This window comes from Hippichthys cyanospilos, chromosome 5, assembly GCF_059441005.1.
Source record: "Hippichthys cyanospilos isolate Australia breed blue-spotted pipefish chromosome 5, RoL_Hcya_1.0, whole genome shotgun sequence".
Classification (NCBI taxonomy): Eukaryota; Metazoa; Chordata; class Actinopteri; order Syngnathiformes; family Syngnathidae; genus Hippichthys; species Hippichthys cyanospilos.
The window spans coordinates 13,441,109-13,464,657 of record NC_142373.1 but is presented as its reverse complement, the minus strand read 5'-3'; the positions used below and the strand labels follow the sequence as shown (position 1 = coordinate 13,464,657).

At 42.0% G+C, this 23,549-nt stretch overlaps 2 protein-coding genes across 3 annotated transcripts; both read right to left on the bottom strand.

Annotated features, from left to right (window-relative positions):
- Positions 1–1,124: 1,124 nt before the first annotated feature.
- Positions 1,125–3,918, bottom strand: twist2. Its single transcript, XM_088415483.1, has 2 exons — positions 2,767–3,918; positions 1,125–1,582 (listed from the first exon to the last, which is right to left on the bottom strand). Exon 1 carries the CDS (start codon positions 3,350–3,352, stop codon positions 2,804–2,806), a length of 549 nt encoding a protein of 182 aa, XP_088271609.1. The 5' UTR covers positions 3,353–3,918; the 3' UTR covers positions 1,125–1,582; positions 2,767–2,803.
- Positions 3,919–12,724: 8,806 nt separating this feature from the next.
- LOC148423617 (uncharacterized) lies at positions 12,725–20,109 on the bottom strand. 2 transcript variants are annotated; one of them, XM_088415481.1, is made up of 3 exons: positions 18,314–20,109; positions 16,000–16,693; positions 12,725–14,541 (listed from the first exon to the last, which is right to left on the bottom strand). In XM_088415481.1, the coding sequence occupies exons 1-3, from the start codon at positions 18,335–18,337 to the stop codon at positions 14,504–14,506; spliced, it is 756 nt and encodes a 251-aa protein (XP_088271607.1). In that variant the 5' UTR covers positions 18,338–20,109; the 3' UTR covers positions 12,725–14,503. The 2 variants fall into 2 exon arrangements, with proteins under 2 accessions (XP_088271607.1, XP_088271608.1); XM_088415482.1 differs by lacking the exon at positions 18,314–20,109 and having other exon boundaries at positions 16,000–16,758.
- Between the last annotated feature and the right edge of the window lie 3,440 nt (positions 20,110–23,549).

Below are 23,549 nucleotides of genomic sequence, written 5' to 3'. Positions count from 1 at the left end.
GCCAAATACTGCATGAATGCTGTGGGGGAAAAAAAATGACCCACAAATGGTCAAACACCCCTAGAAGGAAAAAAAAAAATCAGATTATTGATGCCTTCAGCCCAATTACCATGTCGCAGCCCATTTGTAACTTTCTGACTTTGCCATTGAGCTAAAATGCTAGCGCACACTTGAAGCCTCAACAATGAAGTTCTTTCAGTGTTACGATTGCATCAAAACACGTCTGGCAAAACAACATGCCAACAATTTCAAGTTTATTTTTTTAAAACTCTTTCTAAGCGCCTAAAGTGCCATTTTGCAATGTTGTTGTTCTTATCTTGCTATGCTGGGGGGCTCCCAGCTCATTTAGAATAATCACCAGGCATTTCAGCAGACAAGCTTTTCCTTTTTCTTCCTGCATGTGGTCAGGATTGAAAGCGGCTCAAATTTTCTCTGCTGGTAACGAGGTGACTTTTACGATCGTATACCATAAAAAAAAAGGGCTGAGAAAAAAAAAGGAACATGAGATGAAGATTAAAGCAATTGAAGGAATAAAATAAAAGCTGGGTAGGAGTTTGGTCAGAATTATGACTTTATTCTGAGAAAGTCAGAATTCTAACTAATTCCAACTTTCACTTTAAAGTCAGGCTTTAGTCTCAAAATTCTAACTTTAAAGTAAGAATTCTGAATTTATTGTCTGAATTCTGAATAAAGTCATCCTAAAGTCATTTGTTGCTTTATTCTCATGATTCTGACTTTAAAGTTAGAATTCTGACTCGCCTCACTCTCGTCAGGCTCAGATTAAATTCAGAATTCTGGCATTAATCTGTGTGACTTCAAGGTCAGAATTCTTACTTTAAAGTCAGAACTGTACTGTCAAAGATCTTACTTGAAAGACCTCAATTCACACTTAGAAATCTGTGAGAATGACGAGTATTCCCATTATAAAGTAAAAATTCTGACTGAAAATGTTGACTGTAACGTCAAATAAAGTCAGAATTCTGACACTGGAGAGAATTTTAAGAATAAAGTTGGAAATCTGAGATGAAAGTCAGATTTCTGCTTCCCTTTTATTCCTCGACTGGTCATAATTGGCAATAAGTGTATTACATCCAATGCCATTTGCCATTTTAACGTTCGTAAGGAATAGTGCGAAAATTGGAGGGAAATGTATTCCACGGGAGTGCAGAAATTGTTGTCGCCTGAAAACAACATGCACAACATCTCCTTCAAAAATATGTTTTAATAAATAAGCAAAATATGTACAAAAAAAAAAAGACTTTGGGGTAACCACACGTGGGATTGTTTTGGTCCCTGTTGCAGACTATAGGCGCATTTCTACACTTTTATGTACACATTTCGACATCTATACTTTGCTGGACAAAAAAAGGTCTTTAGGGAACAAATGAAAATAAATTTATCTCCTTTTGGACTTTTGCTGTCATAGCGTCCCAACAGCAGCTCAACAACGTCCTTTCGGAGGCAGGCCGGATGCCACGCGTGCGCGTGCGCGCGCGCGCACTCACTCCATCCTCAATGCGTGAGCATGTCACAATATGTCCACCGGCTCCTCCATTAGTCCATTTTGGGGTTTGGAAACAGTCTGCAAGAGAAGAAGGACGATTGAAAATCGCAGTCAAATGAAAATTAACAAATGTTCTTTTTCAGAACAGCCAATGGACGTGTGACGTAATTGAGCGAGATCTTGTATTTCATGCAGGTTCTTTTTTTTCCCCATTAAAAAAGTCATTTGGGGGAATTATTATTTAATAAACGAAACAGATTTGGAATTCATCATAACAAAAGTAAAGAGCCAAAGTTGAGAAAACATGAGTGATGAAATATTGTCGAATGTTTATATTTTAATGTACTAATTATGTTGCTCGAATCCGACCACACAAGGGTGTGCAAACCAGCAAACTCGATCGCCTTTTTTTTTTTATGGTGTCCACCATGCTTTTTTCGCACTTCTTCCTGCAGCTGCATTTTGGTACAAGCCACTGCCATTCATGCGCGCAAATTACGAGTTGGAGTAAAAAGCAAATGGCTGCTGCATGGGAGAGCGGTGGGAAAATTACCCTTTTATTATTAGGCTTACTATTATGCTTCATTCATAAACACAGATCAAATGATTTTTTTTTTTTTTTACAGGTTCGGTCGTTTATTTATTTATACGCATTTTACGTATAATATAGCACCAATGCAGCATTGTTTTTTGATACTGATGAAGTTGATATGAAGAAACCCGAAGTTGCCACTGTACTTGAATAGTCGCGTTAATAAATCTGATTTACTCTTTTTTTAGGTTTCTATTTTTAACATTTTTTTTTTTATCAATCTTTAGCATTTTTAAACTTCTCAGTGATTCATATGAAATCATAATGTTGAAATGAAATAAGCCCACATGTGCTTGATAGGCTAATAATAAATGAAAATCTTCTAAGAAATAAGAAAAATAATTAAATACAGCATTGGGACGAGGGCTTAGATTTTCTGATTTTGATGTCAAAAAGGTGGAAAAAAGATTAAACTATAAACGATAGAGGCTGAATATGAACGATAGACGATACAATATGTATTTATTTAAACAGTAAACCAAATATAAACGACGAACATAAACGTCTGGCACCGTTTGAACTGTTGTCTTGGAGCATTTTTGTTTGTTTGCTTTCGTCAAAAACGAAACAGCCAAAAAGGGAAAACAGTGGACCTTCTTTACAAGTGAGTGAACGAAAGTGAGCCCTGATAAAAATGAACTTGCAAAGGTGGGTTGCAGCGGATACGCACCGCTCGGGCATCCCAGCTGCTGACCGTCCTCGCGCCTTCAGTGAGAGGCGGACATGGACCAGGCGCCCTCCATCCTCCAGACCGAGAAGGCGTAGCTGAGCCTCTCGTGGGCCACGTAGCTGCAGCTGGACATCTTGTTGTCCATCTCGTCGCTCTGCAGCACCTGACACAGGAAGTCGATGTAGCGCGAGGCCAACTTGAGCGTCTGAATCTTGCTCAGCTTATCCGAGGGCAGCGTGGGGATGATTTTGCGCAAGGACGCGAAGGCCTCGTTGAGGGACTGCGTCCGCTGGCGCTCGCGCACGTTGGCCAGGACGCGCTGGTTCTGCAGCTCCTCGTAGGACTGCGCTCCGGTTCCGGCGGTTCCGGTTCCGCCGCCGGGGCTGGGCTTCTTGCTGCGCTTGAAGGGCGTCGGGCTGCCGCCGCCGCTGCCGCTGCCGCTGCCGCTGCTGTCGTCGGCCGACTTCTTGCTGGGCCTCCGCTTGCGGGCGCAGCGCTTGCCGCTCACCGGCCGGCGCTCGGCCTCCTCCTCGCTCGTGGCCAAGCTGTCCGCGGGGGACACCGGGGATCCGGAGCCCTCTTCCATTTCTCGCTTGAAGAAATGCAAGGGGAGCGAGGGGAACGCGGAGTCCACCTTCGAAGCCGTGGCGATTTAGCGAAAAGCCTCCGTCAAAAAAAAAAAAAAAAAAAAAGTATCCGAATATCCGAGAAGATCTGGGCAGAAAGACGCCGAACCCCTCCTTGCGCGCACCCAGCCTGCTGCCTGACTTAAAAGGCGACTGCTGGCGTCCGAGTGCGGCTTGGCATGTCTTCTCCTCGCGCAGGAAGTTTTCCCTAATTTTTTGGGGGGAAACCTCATCCCGGGTTGGGATGCTAAATACTTTGGAGGCTGGAAGGGGACGGCTTTTGCAGCTGGAGGGGGAGCCTGCATGCATGCCTGCGGTGCATGCGCGCACCCTTTTCTTATGTCACTTCTTCACACTGAAACTACACTCGCCTTGACTGTGTGCACGTTTAGCGCATTTGTCTGTATTGGATGGATTACTTGACCTTCATAACGTTGACTGTAACCATAATCATCCACAAACAGGGCTTTTGAAAATATTATAACAAATTAAACACTCTCAACCCGAGAGTGGATGGATGCATGCATGCATGGACAATGGATAGCAAGACTATCCCGTGGTGATCAACCTAACGGATTACAGGAGTTATTTGGGATTCTGATGAATATCCACATCGACATTTGTTAAAAAATCTGCCGCTGCTTAAAGGAAAATGTTTATTCACAGTTTGAATGAGAGTAAAACTCATCTACAAAGAAACCTGCACATGCAAATATTATTTTTCTACAAATGATGTCATTTCTCACTGATCACTGCAGTAGTGATACTGACTGGCCCTGATGAAAAATCACGAGTTTGTCTTGTCCAAGACAAGACCAAGTAAAAACGCCTTTCATTCTGAGACGAAATCCTTGAAAATTTGTCCTCAGATAAGTCCTGAGACCAAAGTCGAGATTTACAACTCAAGTCTGCAGTACCACAAATTTGAGAGCCGCTATCCCCTTGCTGAAAAGCTATCAAAGATGACATCGAATATCTGACTTGGACTTGACTTTGCAATATAGTGGACTTCAAAGACTCTAGTGGTCCAAACCTTAATAAACATATAAACAGACAGATGCGTAGATAAATCTTAAATGCACCTTCAACAAAGCAAGGAACACTAGAACTTCCTCAGAATGTATAGCTGGAGCAGATGGCGTCCATGTTGTTTGACAGAGGTCCAGCTCTTCATCTGACATGTCATGTTTCTTCTGCACACATGGCTCACATTAGAGCGCCGACTTCACCCGCTGCCAGAATGCACACTTTGTCCAAATCAGCTGACTCCCAAAACGACCATGTCATGCTTAGAAGGAGCTGACAAAATTATGTATTGATTCGCTTTGGCTCGAGCCAATAAAAATGATGCTGGCTTTCCTTTCTAGAAGAAAATCAAACAAGCCACTGACACAATGTCAACAAACACTTTCTTATTGCGAGTTAATTACGCTCATTAGGTCTTGAATTCAGTCAGTCATCCACAAAACGGCATCGCATTAAGAAACAATTTGGCCCATCTCCATTTCAACCAAAAAAAAAATCTCCGGTGGAGACTTTGCTTGGATGAGATGACAGAAATCAAGTGAAACAAAATGGCTGCTTTTGACTTGAAACCTCCCGATGCCCTTTCAGACTTGGGAGGAACCGCCTCTGCTTCATGCTTTGTTGAAGCACTTTCTACTTGGAGCCAAATGGAGCCTGAATGGGAAGCACGTCTTCAAACAGGTAATGTTTCACACATGGAAGCGTAGTCCACGGCATGAGAGTTTTTCCCTTGGCCCACTAGGCCTTGGGAACAGCTACACAAGGGCCCTCTAGCCCAAAAGTGTCATACCTGTACAGTGAGCTTCTCGTGCAGCAAAAAAAAGGTCGGCCTTCACTTTTGCATGCCATGGCGCAAAGCAAATCGTTCCAAGAGGCAGGTGGCAAAGAAAGAAAATACCGGCAAAATTCACATTTCATGCCAATAAATCCAAGTCAAGCCCAACCCAGCTCAACCCAGGGTTGCTGAAGTTCAGCACGTCATAAAGGCAGAACGTAGGGATTATTGACGAAGGAAAGGCAGATGAATGGAAGACTGATGGATGGAATGATAAAATGACAGATGAAAGATGCAAACGTGGATGGATGGATGGTGAGATCATGGATAGATGGATGAATGAAAAAACAACAGATGATAGATGATAGATAGCTAGGACGAGCTATATAGCTACGATTGCAAGGTAGAATCTAGATCCAATGATGGAAGAAAAGATGGATGTACAATGACAGAACAATGGATGACAGCTAGCTAGCTATTAAACTAAGATAGCTTGCTAAAATCTAGCTGGCTAGATAGAATAATGGATGAAGAATAGTGAGATGGAACAATAAAATGGTGGATGATGAGGAATGGAATGACAGAAAAAATGACGGAAACATTGACGGCTAGAAAGCTAGTTAGTACTTGCTATCTAGCTAAGATAGCTAGCTTGAATCTCACTAGCTAGCTTGGTAGAACAATGACTGAACAGATGGGACATTAAGGGGTGGATGGATTATGGATGAAATTATGGAATTATGGAATGGATGCTAGATGAAATGACGCTTAGATAGCTGGATGGAACAGTGGATTGATAGATACACGGATGAATAGACGGATGGTGAACCGAATTGATGGATAGCAAAACCGATCCACAAATAGGCCACATAATATTTGCAGCAAGGACTTTAAGCTTTAGAAAGTTGGATCACTTTTAAACATGAGACTAAAATCTGGGAAGACGTGAGCTGAAGTCACAGGTGGGCGACCAGGAGAAACGACCCGTCAGCTGAAAAAGCAATTTAGGCTAGAGTTATGCCGGCGCTTCTATCTTATGTCTTGAAAGCGAGTGGCGCTCCACGAGCCGCGCTTTTGCTGCCCTCAAAACAGGAACAAGTCACAGCAGAGGTCCTAAATAATGCCAAGATGGAGACCAGGACGTCAAAGTCCCAACGAGAGCAAAGCGCCTCTTGTGGAAAAGACTTTGAACTCGCGAGAGAATCTCCTTGCATATGTGAGTGACGTTATGGAAGAGATGATTTGTTAGCGGCCGCCACCGGTGGAATATTACCGCACGTTCACCTCGCCAGGATCACTCGTCTCTGATTCGACGTGGACTTCAAACCCCGGAGACGCTTGGCGACGCTCACCCCGAATGATCTTGGCGCGGGGATCTAAAGGCCGATGTTCGCTCTGTATACATTATCACCTGATTATCCACACCTGTCTCTTCATGCACACCCTCCGCTATGCGGGTCTTTAAGTGTTTCAAGATGCGGCTGAGATGTTCGGCCGAGGAAGCCTCCAGCTGCTTCTCATTGCTCACAACACACACCGTCCATTACCAGCAGCGCTATCGCTTCCCAAGCTACTTGCGGCCCCACAGATGCAACCATTTTTCAGTCACAAATGCCATAAACAAAGATTCCTTGACTTGACTCCTACTGCTAGCTAGAAGCTAATTTATGATATTTGCTCCTATAATGGAGCCTGTACCACCAGGAAATGGTAGCAACAGGTGGTGGAAAATATAGAATGTCAGCGTAATTAAGTCGTTTTTGTTTTAGCGCTCTTAATAAGTTGCTGAACGTCATTTCAGGATGACGTTGTGCTATTAATGCGGGGACTCTTTGGAGCAAAAGTACTTGACAGCAAATCAGCAAACGTGAGACGAGTCAAAAGAGTCTTGTTATGTTTTAGGGAACAGTAAAATACAAGTGTACCAAGGCAATTGCGTCCATCTTTTAATTGGTGAGATAAGGTTTATTTTGAAGTTGGCCCTCTCACTGCGTTAATGGCTTGTTTTACTGTAATGTAAACTTCAATTTTAACTGTTGTACTGGATATCACATATTATACTGAATTTTCTGTACCGTAAGGCGCAAAAACCAGCCTTCAATATCCTCAAAAATACAGGGCACCCTACAGTATAGTGCTGCTTTTGTGCAGTCAGCCCCCAAATATGTAAAATTGTTATTGTGCAAATTTTGTGAGACCTATGCTTGACCGACTGTCGAAACATTTCCCGCTGATAAAGAGCTGCGAGGGGAGAAACACATACATGACATACGCTAGCGGCCATAAAAAAATGAAGTATTACGTACAGTGTGAATACTGGTAGCAACATAACGTACGTTCCCTTTTAATGCCGTGTGTATGTATGGGTTAAGTATGGACACACACCTCAAAATAAAGATCGTGCCTAATAATACGGTAAGTAATTCTATATAATTACATTTTTAAAATCCCTAAAATGAGTTTATTTGGGTCAGTGTTATAAAATCCAGAATATTGCCAATTTTTGGCCTTTAAAAGTGTGATTGACTGCAACTTGTCAAGGCCAAAACCCAACTTCAGGCGCTGTTATCACAGATGGGTAAAGTCAACTTATTGACTGGTTGGTTCAACTCCCAAATTCCCACCACGTGTGGATCAGTGTTCATAAATTTGCCCGGACCGTGATCCAAATGAACCCCCAAAACTCAACACGCAAATCGTCTCGTCCCTTTTAAGAGCATGAGCGCATGGACTTTGCTCGTCTTTGTTGTCTACAGCGATCCGAATATGTGAGGCAAAAACAAAGAGACACGTCTGTTTTTACTGCGCGTTGCTTTTCCAGTAAAGCGTGACTCACCCGAGTCATTCCGGAATAACAACTCGCACGTCAGCCTTGATTGCAAAGCGCATTTGGAGATCGGTTGACGCGAGAGCATTACATCACGCCAAAGGAATAACGCGTGATTAAAACAAGAAATAATTTCCCGGCTTTTAATTGCGCTCTCATAAACGGGGCAATCCTTTGATATGGCGACGCTAACGTCGACCGCCGTCCGTCATATAAAATGAGAACAGTCGGTTTTGAGGCTCGGCCGCTGCGGCGAATGAAACAACAGACAGGTACGTATTGCCCAATAAAACTCTGCTGGCGGCTCCGGTCTACGGTAAGCAAGCGGCCCATTCATTTCTATCCGCACTGGGCTCGGGGCCGATGACAAGGTGTTTCTGAAATGGCATTAGGGGCCCTTTCATAAAGCTTTAATTGGGAACGCGGAGCAGCTTGAAGCAGTTAGGCTTTGTTTAATGCCATGCAGACTCGCTGCTTTGTCTCCTGCGTGGAAGGGGGCCCGGGATACCAGGGACCCCCACCGTCAACGTTTGCTTTGATACATCGGGATGGAGGGGGTGGCGGCAGAGCAACCCCCCATTTAAGCACATATAAACATGCACCCCCATACCCGAATACTGTACATAGCTTAGGTGCCCTGCGGAATCACGGTCATCTAATCCGGCCAAAATACCCAGGAGGGTCTAGTTAGACACCCACCCTTTGTAGGACCATCTGTGAAAGACGCTCGCACTAGCTCGTCCCGTTGAGGCAAAAAATTTTGAATTTCTAATGAGACCATTAATGGGTAAGGGCCAATAGGAGGGAACCTCTTGGTGAAAATGCAAATTTCACAGGGGAGCAATAAGTGATGTCGAAGAGATGAAGTGGAGTGTGCTCATTTTTCATGCTGTTTTTGATGAACTTTACCATTTAGAAAGGATAAAACTGAATATTAGTAATAATGCAATGTTTTGTTTTCTAAAGGGGTTCCTGAGCTCTGGAATTTAAAAATGTGCAGAAAAAAAGGAATGAGATTTTGACCTCTGGTTTTTGTTTGTCTATTTGTAAAAAAAAACAGAAATAAAAAAATACCAAAAACTGAAAAATTCTAGGTACTTCTTTATCATTTTAACCTTTCACTTGGCACAGCGGCCGCTTTCGGCCAATAGTCTAAACAGGCAAAAGCGGTCTTTTGTGTGTAATTTGTGACGTTTTATACATATGCATATTGTCATATGCATTATGCAATTTTACGACAAACAAGCTGGGGGAAAAAAACAGGATGTTACACAATTTATCTTTGGCGCTGCCTGGAGATACACACAAAGTCTAATAAATTCGACAAGATTTCTTTTCCATACAAAATAGCTTTGCAGCTTCGGATAATAGATACTAGTTGGAAAAAAGATTTCACCATTGAAAAAAGGTTGAGAAACACTGATCTGAATTTCAAAGCTTTCTTGCTTACGTCATCTAACGCGGACTGAGCATTTTCCAAGCTAGGCCACGAAAGCAGGGTCACCTTTAATTTATTCTGGCTTTAGTGCTGTAAAAGAGCAGCCATGTAACCTCAATCAACTCAAATATACTCAATTGCCCCGACAGTTACAAAAAGCAGTGTCTCTGGAGCAATTTTTCTGCTTAGAATGTAATTATATCCATTATGATGTACTACTTCCAGGATTTGAACTTTAACCGGGCGTGAAGAACGGGGGGATGGTGCAGCACTTGTCCATGGGGTCAGAGTGAATTTGTTGAACAAATGACAGAAGGCGCGTGCACTTGGGTGCTGTTGGTGCAGCCTCCTGCACAAATAGGTGCACGTAATTAGCGCTGCACTTGTGACACAGGTGCCAAGGTTAGCATTACTTTCACAGCGCCATGTGGGCCGCGGCCCAGATGCTCCCCCCGCTGTCTTGCGAGCCGCGCTAATGCGTGCTTACATTGAGCGGAGGCGGGCGAGATGGAGAAGGAACAGGCAAACAGCAGCAGTGTTGATTCTGCTGATTGAGCTGAGGGCGCGTGGGGTGAAGATCGGCAGATGTCAACAAAGAGGAGGCCTTTGCAGTCCACTGTCACTGTCACCTGTGTCACCAAAATTGTCCTGCCAAAATGTACCTAATGGAAAACCTGATGAATCTCCCAGTCTCTTTAGTGGACACATTTTCAAAGGATGCCTCACGGATCAGTAATAAAACCCATGATCCTTTTAAAACAAATGGTGATGCAACACACGTAGACCATTAATAGAGCAATACTCACAATGGCCGAATTTCGAACACAAATGGTGAAGCAGCACATGTAGGTAGTTAGTTGAGCAATACTACCGGGCGCCAAATTTTGAATACAAAAGGTGAAGCATCACACATAGAGAGGCAATAGATCAACACTCACAGGCTGGTATTGGGCAGAAACATTGTATCTCCCAATTGATCACTTTTCAGGAAACCTAAAATTATATATCAAAATGGTTCATGAGGCTCCATTGTGCCATCATTTCTTGAAATAAGGGCAGTTATCAAACCAACTTTTGATCCTGTATATACTTACACATGCCTGTTTATTTGCTATATGGTATTTGTATGTATACTGCCCTCTGGTGGTGAAGGCTCTCACAATAAAAGGAGCAAGACCATATCCATTGAATTGGAAGAAAAATTGTGATTAATTTATTTACAACAGTTTAAATAATAAATTTTTTTATGAAGTACACTGTCTTAGAGCTCTGATTTTGATACAAAAAAAATGTACAGATTGTTTTTGGTTTGCCAATTGAGAGCAGCTTCATGGCATTTCCACAGCGATTTGCAATTGTGTGTGTAAGGTAACTTGACAAAGAGAAACACTAATAAAAAGAGTGGAGCCATTTAAGACCAAGACTGATGGCCCAGTGAGCTCACATTTCTAACACCTCATGGAATCCCCGAGGTGGCCGGTGTTTACTTCTCTCCATGTTGCGTGTTTGCGGTGGTCACCGGGAGGCCTGCCTCGCTAGCTCACCCAGAGAATTATCCAGCGTCCCAGTAGGCTTCAAATGCGCGGCCCCCCCCAGCGTATGGCCCCCGGGGACCCATTTTAAAGACAACACCGCATTTTTGCCTTCACACGCTCGCCGAGGCTCAATGCGCGCTCTTGTGAAGAGCTGTAATGAGAAAAGCAGGTGAGCTCTTAAACAAGAGCTTCACAGCTCTTAAAAGTACCAACACATTGGGTCACCGCGGTGAGGCGAGACTGACGTGTTTTTCTTCGATTTTGCAACATGGATTGTGTAATTTAGGGCTTAATATACGCCAGCCCCAACAAAAAAATCGATTTGAGGCGGAGTGATATGTACATACTGTATCACTCCGCCTCACAGGTGTGGAAAAGTATACGTCATTATGTGGGTGGGTTCCGCCAAATGATTTTATTACCATGAATTCCTAATTTCTGATGTCCACAATGAAAACAGTTAATCCAACGGATTTAACCCACCTGATGTTTTTAGGTTTTTATTCCAAATGTGGAAAAACAATTGCTCTTGGTCATCTGTGCTAGGGTACACCAGTGATTCTCAAATGGGGGTATGCATACCCCTTGGGGGCATTTAGCATTTTACCAGGTTTTCTGCAGACAGCAGTAAATCTAAATGTAATGCTTTTCAATGCCGTGGAAGAACGTTTTCTTTTCAAATTCAGAGCAAATGAATTAAAACATGAAGCACTATATTGCGTTATAATGACTAGGATATTGTTACAGGTTCCAACTGCCTGGAATCCCGGGTAACAATTGAGTTGAGCCCACCTTAAAAATACAGGCGGTGGGGAGGACAATGAGGACACACCCATGCGGTTGTCAAACCCAATTCTCTTCTTATTTATTAAGACAAAAGTGATCCTTTCTTTTCACAAATAAATCATGTTCACGTCATGTCAGACATTTTGATGGGCACAATTCATGATTTAAGATAACTAAACATTCACAATTCATTCATCTCATCCTATGGACTTTAGATGAATATTTGTTTACCCAAAAAGTCAGGAGCTGTTACATCACTCATGCTGTCAAAAGAAGTGGTCAATCAAATCATTTAATAATAAACATCAGCTGCTGTTTTAGTGTGCCCTTCCCCCGATGCCTCTACCAAACTCAAACCACCTCAGACTACAAACTGTTAGCTTACCGCATTGTCATTTAAATGCATCAGGTTTATTTCAACACATCGCTTTCGATTTGGAATAAACATCAAAAACAGACTCACCTGAAAAATACAGGTGGTGGGGAGGACACACCCATGCAGTTGTCAATCCCAATTCTCCTCTAAAGTGAGGGTGCGCATTCCCTCTTTTCAAGAGGAGTCTTGGCAACACAACCTGATGCCTAAGGTTCCGCTTCAAAGGTTCCTACCCCCACTATACATGGAAGAAACTGCCTTACTTTCCCTGGAAAAGAGACATTATTTGGAACATGAAGTTAATCATTGCTATATTTTTGTTTTAGTCACTTTTTTGCAAAATGATCTATGCCTTTGTTTTGTTAAGTCTCATGCTATTATGTGTATATATATATATATATATATATATATATATATATATATATATATATATATATATATATATATATATATATATATATATATATATATAAATATATATATATATATATATATATATATATATGTGTGTGTGTGTGTGTGTATAGTCTCATGTTGCCTAAACTACGTTAAAAACAAGAAGACACTGACAAATTTTATACGTTTATGCAGTTTATACATCAAACAATTTCATTCAAACTCCTCGAGTCAGAATTAAACACAAAGAACCTGACGCAGATCTTCTACATTTGAAGTGTTTGTTACATGGTGTTATACAAGCAAAAACTGTTATAGAGTTATAGAGTAGGAAGCAGGGGCTAGCTAGCTAGCTTAAACAACAGCTAGCTGGCTAGCATAAGACATTGTAGCTATGAAAGAATTAGCCGGTCTGTTCAACACATTTTTCTAAGCAGATGTAAATTGTTCCAGCAGGATGTGATGCATTTAATTGTATTTACAAATGCAAGGCCCAGACCAAAACAGGATAAACACACCTGCCCCGCATATTTGGCAGCACAAATTCGCTGAATGGTAATCAATAAATGACCACAAAGTAAAAAGATAGACTGAAAGACATATTGGAGGTATTTGACTTGTTGTGGTCTCCAAAATGTTCCTCTTGGCAGTGGATTTCAAATAAACCAACCAATTTACGTCAACTTTCAGTTTTAATTGAACAGACCGTCAAAAATAGGACATTTACAAATTGCACCATTGCATTACTTTGGAATTTGCTTTCAACCGAAATGGCTGGCTTTCTGTTTTATGTGGTATGTATATGAAGTATGGTGTTTTTTTTTAATTAATTAATGAGGATCAGTACTGACAGTGATTTTTTTTATTTTTTTTGGGTGCATGTGCAGGGGTGCATATGAAGTAATGTTAAATTAAATTCCAGTAACGGGTTCTCAAAGCTTTCTCATCTAAATTTCACATCTATCCAGCCATTTTCTAGAGCCATTTATCCTCACAAGGATCACAGGCTTGCTAGTGCCTATCCGAGCTGACTTTGAGCAGTAGATGGGTGACAACCATTCATGCACCCAAACACACCTATGGACAATTTATTATATGTCCGATACAACAGCCATGCATGTTTTTGGAGTGTGGGAGGAGCCCAGAGTCCCTGAAAAGAACCCAGTGGGCTCGGGAAGAAAATGCAAACCCCACACAGGAAGGCAAGAGGGAGGTGGATTTGCACTCGGGTCCCTGAACTGTGACGCGAACCTGCGAACCACTGCCCCACCGAGCCGCCCCCATCTAAAATTTAGTGTTGAAGAATTTACATGTCAAGGAGTCATTTTTTCAAATACTAGTACTATAGAAGTGTATCACGCATACACTGCATCATTAATCCAACAGTGGCATCTAGAGGAGTAAAAGTGTTTCACGAGGCTTCGTTTTCACATCAATGCTATAATACAAACATTTGCAAAAATTGGGGAATTTTGGAGGATGTTGACAACTGTTTGGGAGTGCGCTATTGTTCACATGAACGGGAGTTATTTTGAGCATACATTAGCATGAATTAAGAGTCCAATAAATAAATAAATAAAAGAGAAACAAAAGTGTTGACAATATGCCGACGTCGCGTCATCTGGGTCTGGCCCATCGTCTCATTTACATGATCAAGACCCTTTTCTCACACATGAAGACTCGCGGAAAAAGAAAAACAAAAAAAAACACTCGAACGCTGGATGTCGTTCAGTCTCATGCCAGTGTGTCTCACTGCAATGTGACAAGTGGCGGCCATTTGGGTAAACAATGCCCACGCCCATGCGCCCCTCCGAGGCCTCGCTGGCAAAAGCTCTCAATTGACCAGTCGGCAAGAAATTACAATATTAAAAGCCTGAGGTGCGTGCGACCCAGTGAGAAGTCTGCAGATGTCGAGGAGATCTCCGCATACGGGGGTGCCCCACGGCCCTTAACTAATCCCACTTTATCCACGAGAGACGAGCTGTCAGATCTGGGGACACAAAAGAGGGACAAACAACGTGAGTTTTGATACGTTTTAATGACTGTTTAACGAGTTCTATATGGAGGCACACTTATTACACAATGGCCACAAAAAGAGACTTGAGGACAGGATTTATTAAGTAGGGTAAGAAAAAAATAAGAAATAAAGGAAATGAAATCTGGAGCACATATAGCCAAAGGAAACACACCTGGGAAAGGAAGTGTGCAACTAGCACTACTTGAAATGACATTTCCATTCAATAACAGTAACTTTGCTTTCTACTCAGTCTTCAATTATTTTTTTGACTAGCTTTGTAAACATCCATGATGACCAGCCCTAGGTTAAACTAAATCTACATTGACATAAGAAATAAATAAAAAACAGCTAGCTACTCTCTTGATCTTTATTTGCCAAAATAGACCTGATACTAACTGGAAATATGATTATAATATTGTTTGGTTGAGCTCCTGATAACTTATGAATGGTAATTTCTATGTTAGCATCATAGCTAACGTAGCATTTCTCCACATTAGCAAAGAGATTCGAAGGTTTTATTGTTTTATGCATAGTAATACTATACAATGAAATTCTTATTCTGTTCACTTCCTCGAGCCGACTACGTTCATAATGGAGCAAATACTGAGGTAGAAAAAAAATACTTTGTGTGGATAGCATAAAAATCAAGCAAATGTTGGCCAGTTTTTGATTAAAAAAACAATTACTGACATGCAGTATGCTTGTAATGATTATGGATTAAAACATTAAGCATGTGAAATCTTTGCATCATATCCTCTTGAAAGGCAGCTTGTCTCGGCGGTTGTGTCCATTTTGTCTCAGTAAAGTGAAGTTAATTGAATGTTTGCACACTTAAGTATGGTTTGTATGCATTAATTTATGCATACTTATAGCCTTGATAACAATGTACGTGGGAGAAAAAAAAAATGTATTCACCCTTTTCAGCATCTCATCCTATCCCAAAGATTTGTGTTTACATATCTCTCAAGAAATAAGTTATTTAATCCCACGTAAATTTATTTATATATTATGTATTACACGAGGAAGGGTTAATAACTGTGAATGAATAGTAGGCTCACCTATATTTATAACTGGGCTAAAACCGTCTACACGTAAATGCTTTTGGGACCGGACAGAGAGAGATCATTCTTGGAGCAGAAAAACCGAAATAATGTACTAATCGTATTCTGGAGACATGGATGGAGAATATCTTGCTTCTTCAAAGGCATCGCAGGTGAATTAACCTCTCTCCCAATCATGGCTGGTTATTCGCTGAGGTTGGAAAACGTAACGAGTCGACTTTGAGTAAAGTGAGTAAACTGCACTACATGCAGCATTTGTTTCAAATATGCTGGAAAAAAAATCGATTTGAGCAGAGTAAGTTTGGATAAGTTCCTCTCGTCAAAAATGAACATCATGTTATAGTCAAGGCAGAATGTGACGTTTGCTCACCGCTGGTGTTCCAAACGGCGTTGGTCTGATTCTTGTATCCGTTTTTGACGCACTCGTCCACGTAGGACTTGGGGTCACACCCGGACACGAGGATCTCCCTGAGGAGGGCGATGTAGGCGATGGCCAGGCGCAGCGTGTCGATCTTGGATAGTCGCTTCTCGTACGGGAAGGTGGGCACGTGACAGCGCAGCTCTTCGAAGGCCGAGTTGATGCTCAGCATGCGTTTGCGCTCGCGGATGTTGGCTGCAGCGCGCTGCACCTTGTACGGCTGCTGCGGTTGCTGCTGCTGCTGTTGCTGCTGCAGTCGACGCGAGCGCCTGGCCGCCTCCGGAGACTCATCCGCCACCTCTTCCGCGGGACACTGCGCGTCCCAGTCGGCCAAGGCAAGCTGGGCCTCCGGGAACACCGAACCGCACCCCGGCGACGCCCAGGGCGACAGCTGGTCGCCGCCGCCGCAGCCTCCACCTGCGCAGTCCAGCAGCAAAGTGTCCAGCTGCGTCTGGAACTGCAGGTTCTGCTCCATCTGACCCCAAAAGGCGAAATCCGGCGAGCCGTCCTGGTCCAAATCGAAGAGAACGTCCTCCATCGCTGCAGTGTGTAATTTGGGCCAAGTGGCGTTGCGCGTCAAAATTGCGCAGGTTAAATACTTGCGGGGCCTCCATGTTGTCTGAAAGGAGCCTCTTGAGAACGCTCGCTATAAAACAATTACAAAGGGATCGGTTGATCTCCAAATGACAAAAAAGAAGGGGGAAAACACGTGTCCAATTACCCCCCCCCCCCCCCCCCCCCCAAGTAGTCCCGCTAATATTGACAAAACACTCCCTATTTAGTTAGCTCATTATATGGAGCAGCAGGCCCACGCCGGGCCTGTGCCTAAATGAATGGCAATCCTGGGATCTATTTAAGCGCAACTGTCAAAAACACACGAAAGCCCTTGAAAAAAAAAGAAAAGAAAAAAGATCCAAATCTCATTTGACCAAGGTGGCGAGTTTGCGTTCATTTTTAGTACGCGATATTGCCAAAGTAAAAAAATGTAACTTTTGAAGACAAAAAGTACCGCGTGACAGTCCCAAAATAAATTATTGGCCAGGAAAAATGTATAATAATCGGCCGTTTTTATGCGAGACCACCCCCAAAAGTTGGGCCAAACTGACCTAAATATGCGTGTTTTTCTTGGACCCGCAATTCGATTTAAATCTTTCTTTACTAATGAAAGGTTTCTGAAATCTACATTAGATGACGTATTGGCATCCTGTCGGTTTTAGGTTGTGTTGGTCCAAACAATTCAGTGATCCCAACATCAAAAACACACGAAAGCCCTTTAAAAATGATCCAAAGCATTTAAGATGGCGTGTTCAAAGTCAACAATGAGTGCTGATCAAAACATTTGAATTAAAAGAATGGCTTTGATGAAAAAAAACATATATATTAAAAATTAAATAATACATTCATTTAATTTTGTGTATTGTGACATAGAGCAACGCTAAGCGAAATTTGGAGATCTTTAGAACGGTCTATCTGATGAAGGCGATCCAATCCAATTTTGACTTGAAAACCCGACGTAAACCGGATTAGGAAGCGGTTCCGAATAGCCGAAAAAAGGGTTTTCTAAATCCTGACAATTTACGTGTACCTAATGAAGTGTCCTGTCACGTTTTTCGCAAACGCAGCCAAAATGCGATGGTGATATCTTTATAATTCGTTCCACACAAATTGTACTGTCTATAATTTGATGATGATTTATCCACAAAAGATGAGGTGTAACATGCAAACAATTTAAGGATGGTGGATTCAAATGCAGAATCCGTGTTTGCCAACACGTGCTTTCTATTTCCCAAAGTCCTCCACAATGTTTATTTACAGCAAATCTGTTTGCACTTGTTGAAAAAAAAGAAAAAAAAAAGAAGGGGGTCTTTTTCCTCGGAAGCAGCTGATTCTATAAAGACAGGTGACGTGTGTTGTGAAAAAAATGCCAGAGCAGCTCATTTTAAATTATTGACATGATTATTCAGTCCATTTGAGACATAATGTTGAAATATGATGTAATTTCTACGAGATAATCAATGCGATGCATGCAATCTAAACATTAAACAATAATTGCATCAGCATTCTTTTCGTTTTTTTTTTTTTTGTCGAATGTAGCCTCCAACCCGAGCACGTATTTGTTTTGAAGCCGTTCCCAAAGTTTAAGTGATGGTAATTTACAGCAAACGTTGTGCTATGCGTCGCCACGAGCATTACGCAGGAATGTAACATGAGCTCAATTTGATTTAAATGCGCCTCATTTGCTGTGTTTTAAAAAAATTAGACCAACCTTATACAGGCAACGTGTGGTCATTTGAGAGGTCCTCAGGAAATGGGGAAACTCCGTCACAAATACAACCAAAAATAGCACCCTATAATATCGTGCTTAATAAAAATCATCTGGAATGACAAACAGAATGTGAACAATAAAATAGTTGTTGCTTCAGTTCAGTGGGCATTGTGATCTGGAGTGCAATATAAGCCACATCAACAGTAGCTATTCTTCTCAGAGGATAAAGAACATATTTTTGTATGGAAATGGCTTTTGTTCTTCCACAATTTGTGTTCAAACAGGTTTAATGATATTTTTAGTCCTTCTATGGCATATTGCACCTGTTAGCATAAAGCTAAAAAGACTATTAAGTAACGATGGAAAAACGAAGCTTCATGAAGCACCTGTGATATTTTTAACACCTCTAGATAGTTCTCTTGGTTTAAAACAAACCTCTTGCCTCTTTAAACCAAGAGTGCCATCTAGAGAAGTAGGAAAATAATCACAAGTGCTTCACGAAGCTTCGTTTATACACCACTACTATTAATGTGATGTTTATTAAGATGATTATTTTGTGTCCTTTGAACAAATCAAAGTAAAACCATAAAAATATATTTTTTTAAAAAAAGGTCAGCTCCAATCATGAAAAACTCTAAATCCAGGTCACTTGTATCTCAAGGCAACTCTGTACAGTAGAAATAATTTGATTCCATCAGGGTTCTTTTAAGGGTCTGTTTTGTAGGCTCCACCCAATTAAAGACAGAATCAGTGAATTGGATGATGCTGTCAGCACCTTCTGCTCCCTCTCTGCCAAAGACAGCACGCACCCAGCTGACGAGCCACGCATCGGGCCTGCTCAGCTTCTGTCACAGCCAGCCCTGGCCTCATTGTTCGTGTCACAATCCGTCCACTCGGGACGCTCCTTGTTGGGAGATCAATGCTTGTCAAGTGAAAAAGATGTTAAAAACAAAGAGTCTTGCTGCTCCAAGGGCAAGCGGCCTGGACTGGAGTGCTCAACGCAACTGTGGGCAATTTCAAGACTTCAGTACACACCGGCATTCAGATTTGCTGACAATTTAGAAGCTGAGATACAGACGGGACTCAAACACAGAATTAATATTGACTGCAAGACAGACACTACAAACGCTTGGGCCACCATACCGCCCTGAAAGGAGCCACAGCACCTGGCTCAAACGAAAACGAGAACAAATGCATACAGGGCAACACTCTATAACATGATGAAGCTAAGAACTAATATTAGCTAGCACGTTAGCCGTAATCACATGTTGTTGGATCAACAAACGAACTAATTTTGACTATACAAAGAAAGTATAACTTACAGACAGTCGTGGCCCAGATTTCACAGAGACAAAACGTGTGTGTCACTGACTGACTGCGCTCAAAACCAGCATCCTTCTCACTACGAAATGTAATATCGATAGCGGCCAGAGATGGCGCTAAAAACAAAGATCAAGCGAAACAAAGTACGAATAAATGAACTGATAAACTAAATCGCTTCCAAAACATTATTTCGTGTGCGGCCCATGCGGCCCGGTAACAGTTGATTCACGGACCGGTACCGGGCCGCGGACCAGGTGTTGGGGACCACTGCTTCAAAGGGTCAAAAAAGTAGCTATAATGTGTTTATGACAAATTGTGCCATGGGGGTTTAAGGACATATGCTTCCACTGTACGACAAAGTCTGCAGCGATTCATTGCGGAGTCGCGTTTTGTTTGTGTGCCAGGAGGATAAGCATCACGTGTCCAAAGGCCGCCGGGATCCATCTTTGCGGCTGAGCGCAATCTTTGGCCCGCTTTGATCCGCTCTCGTCTATTACCGCGTCACGGCACATTGACGCGATAGCTCAGAGCACAAGTTAGCCTTGACTTGTACGGCAGATTGCTTCTCTGATTGTTAGCCTCATGCCAAGTACACGACCGAGCCAGTTGGCCAAACAAACAATGTGGGGAAACGGCAAAAGAAATGGTCGGCGACAGCTTTTGCTCGACTCTCGTAAAACCTCAGGCAAGAAGCTGTGCGCCTTTGAGGCGGCCGCTCTGGTAAAAGCATCAAGAAGGTGAAACGGGCCCTCCCGGGGACGCGAAACGAGCGTCGAGCTGGACGTCCGGCAGCCTCCGCTTTGATAAAAGTACTTTTTGAAGTCGTATAACAGGTGGACGGCAGATCATGTGACTTCAACTGTGTCCTTTTAACTCCGCGCTTGTATTAATCAAAGTAAATCGGAAAGTAAAAAGGGAGGCCGGGACGATAGCGCTGTCATCGCCACTCCGTGCTGGTCCGAAGCTGCACCGAGATTCCAGATATCGACATCGCACCAAGAGCGGTGGGACATTCTGCCAAAGGCGGAGCTTGACCCTCCAGTTCACTGATTGGGCGTCAGGATAGTCATTTTACAACGTTAGCAAGCAAAGAAAAAGTTTCCTGCGTTGGCCTTCTATCAAACCTATTACATAAGTACATTCCAAAGTTTGCAATGCTGAAACCAGAAAAAAATAAATAAATAAAAATGCAAAATATCTTGTAAATTTGATGTACCGCAGAGCATTAGTTCTCAAATTGGGGTACGTGAGGGCACACGACATTTTCACAGGTTTTCTGCGGGGAGCACTAAATCTAATGCTTTTTAACGCCCTGACAAGGAACTGTCATTTTTCTTTTCAAATTAAGAGCCAATTATTTGGAACATGAAGCAACACATTGCTTAATTGTGTTATAATCACGCATTTGCAAAACGTCACACCAAACACCAAATTACTGCTAAAATGGCTGCCAGGGAATGAGTTTAAAATGCAATTAATTCCATTTCCACTGGAAATTGTGAATTTGTCTTTGGGATTTTGTCGCTTGAGTGTGATACAGACCAAGTGGAACGTGAAGGATTTGAGGGATTCACCATGAGGCCTGTGAGAATCTTTTATGGGGACACTGCAAGCAGATGGAAATGTCCTCAGTCTGATTCCTTAGAAGAAAACACTTCACACACGCGCGCGTACGGAATCTTACTTTGACAAAGGTGTCTCAGGTCACTGCAGAGATTCCCAAAGACCAGCTGCTTTCTTTGTCATCGTCTCATCTCGCTTTGTCCTCTGACCCGGTTGTCCCAGTCCTCAAGGTGCTCCACAGTAAAGCCTTGAATAGGGAAAAAAGACAACATCAGCCTCTTCGTTTAAAAACAAAAATGTGTGGAAATTGCCACTGAAAAGGGACGCTTTCATTTGGGAACTTCACACTCTAAACCGCCTCCTGCATTCTTACTTGATGGAACGCGCTGTCCAAACGGAGGTGATGAGGCAAACTTTCCACAAGGTTGAAATGAGAAGGGCGCAGACGAGGATAGAGACGGTCAACACAATGTCGAGTGGCCAGAGACGAAGGTACAAAGCAAACAAAGCGGCATCAATATACGTTGTCCTTAAGTGGGGGATTTACCTGATGATCCAATCATCTCTTTTCTTGTCATGGGATGAATGTGTCCATTGTGATCACACCTTTTGAGTGACGGGATGCACTTGGCGAAAAGGAGCTCACAAGGTGCGGATTACTTTTCATATACAGTGTATCCAAAAATGTTTCCGAAAGCTAATCTAACGTAACAATTTAAAATGCCACGAAAGGAAAAGTACTTTAAATTAAGAGCAAATTAATTGGAAAATGAATTCTGCTATAGTCGCTTGTTTGTAAAATGTATAATGCCTTTATTTTTATTTTTCTTCATTAGAGACTCCACTAAAGCAAAAACTGCATGTCTGCTTTTTGGTTCGAAACTGCTGGAAACTGTTGATTACTAAAAGAAGAAACAAGCTAACAACAAACTTGTTCAGATGAATTAAAAGATTGTACTTTTTCATTTGGTAGGTTCAATGCTTACAAAAGTTCTCAAATGGGCATACAAGTTCTCCTGGGGGTCATGAAGCCTCTCTAGGGTTTATGTGAGATTTTAACATGGTTTCTTCAAGTATTAGCAAATATAATTCAAATCGAAACATGATCTGAACATTTTTATTTTCAAATTAAGAGCAAATTAGTCTGAATATAGAGCAATTTACGGGTAAATTGTGTTAGTATGGCTCATATGAAAAACTTTTATTTTTTTAAATCTCTTTCACTTTAAATGGGCCAGCAGTATCCAGATCGCGAAACAGCTTTGCATCGGATTTTGCGAATGTAAATACAAAGGCTCACGACAACCTTAAGACAATCAACCGTCTGTCAGTACAATATCAAGTATCTCGGTTCCGTGGGCCTATTTTTATTCACCCGAAATGATTTATGAACTTCCTGTTTCGCAAGATATCGACATCAGCGTGGGCTGTGGGGTTGTTTCAACTGGGCCAAGGGTATGTTTCTGATTAGCCCGTGATCAAAGTCACGGAGAAACAAATGCTTGGGTCGCATTGCGGCAAAATCCTCAAAAATGAATTGAAGTCAAATGAAAAAGTTCCATCAATTACACAGCAGACTGACAAGCATTTCAAAGGAGGTCGGCGCAGCTTTTCCATTGAGGAACAATCACACTGCTGAAAGCTTAAGACGAGCGCTAATGGCTGTTAATGCAGTTCTTTATGGTATGGATCACTGTATGTTAGCCTTTTTACACGTATGTATCACCTGTGAAGTAATTTAGGCTTTGTCTGTTTTGTTTTTTTTTTCCGCAAAGTTCCCCAAAACCAGTGCATTGTATTTTAGGATGAATAAATGAATTAAAAATCAAAAAAGGCTCACAATGTTTTGCAAAACAGTGACTAAAACACAATTTAGCAATACGTTGTTTCATGTTGCAATTAATCCACTCTTAATTTGAAAACACAAACGTACAATTTATGTTGTGGTATTTAAAAAAAAGCAGCAAACTCTCACCTGCGAATACATTTTATGCCTTTTTTTTTTTGTTAAGTTTGATACAGACGCGCATTGTCCTTCGTGATGCAATTTTTTCATAGTTTTTTTGGATGGGTTGCAATTAATTTCGCTGGGACAAAATGGTTACAACAGCGGACACAAGGGCTCTCAAGGTCTTAAAAGACAGTTGGCCTATCATCCGAGCAGGATGCTACACCCCAGAAAAAACAATCCCACTGTCAAGTGCTTGGAGATTGACGCTCAGGCGACCAATCAATCCTTTTTGCTTTGCCTCAAAGATTGCAAAAGCAATAAATATGTCTTCTCATGCCAATATTTCTGCTTTTGAGTGTCCACGACAGCAGATGAGTGAACTTTGCCTCTCGGCAGCAC

Bases quoted from the DNA above. Each gene is read 5' to 3' on its own strand.
- LOC148423617 (XM_088415481.1), bottom strand. From the start codon at position 18,337: ATGACCACACGTTGCCTGTATAAG. The intron at 16,694-18,313 runs GTTGGTCTAATT...ATTGTTTTATAG, and splicing joins CCACACGTTGCCTGTATAAG to CGAGCGTTCTCAAGAGGCTC. The intron at 14,542-15,999 runs GTGAGCAAACGT...TTGTGTCCCCAG, and splicing joins CGCCGTTTGGAACACCAGCG to ATCTGACAGCTCGTCTCTCG.
- twist2 (XM_088415483.1), bottom strand. From the start codon at position 3,352: ATGGAAGAGGGCTCCGGATCCCCGGTGTCCCCCGCGGACAGCTTGGCC.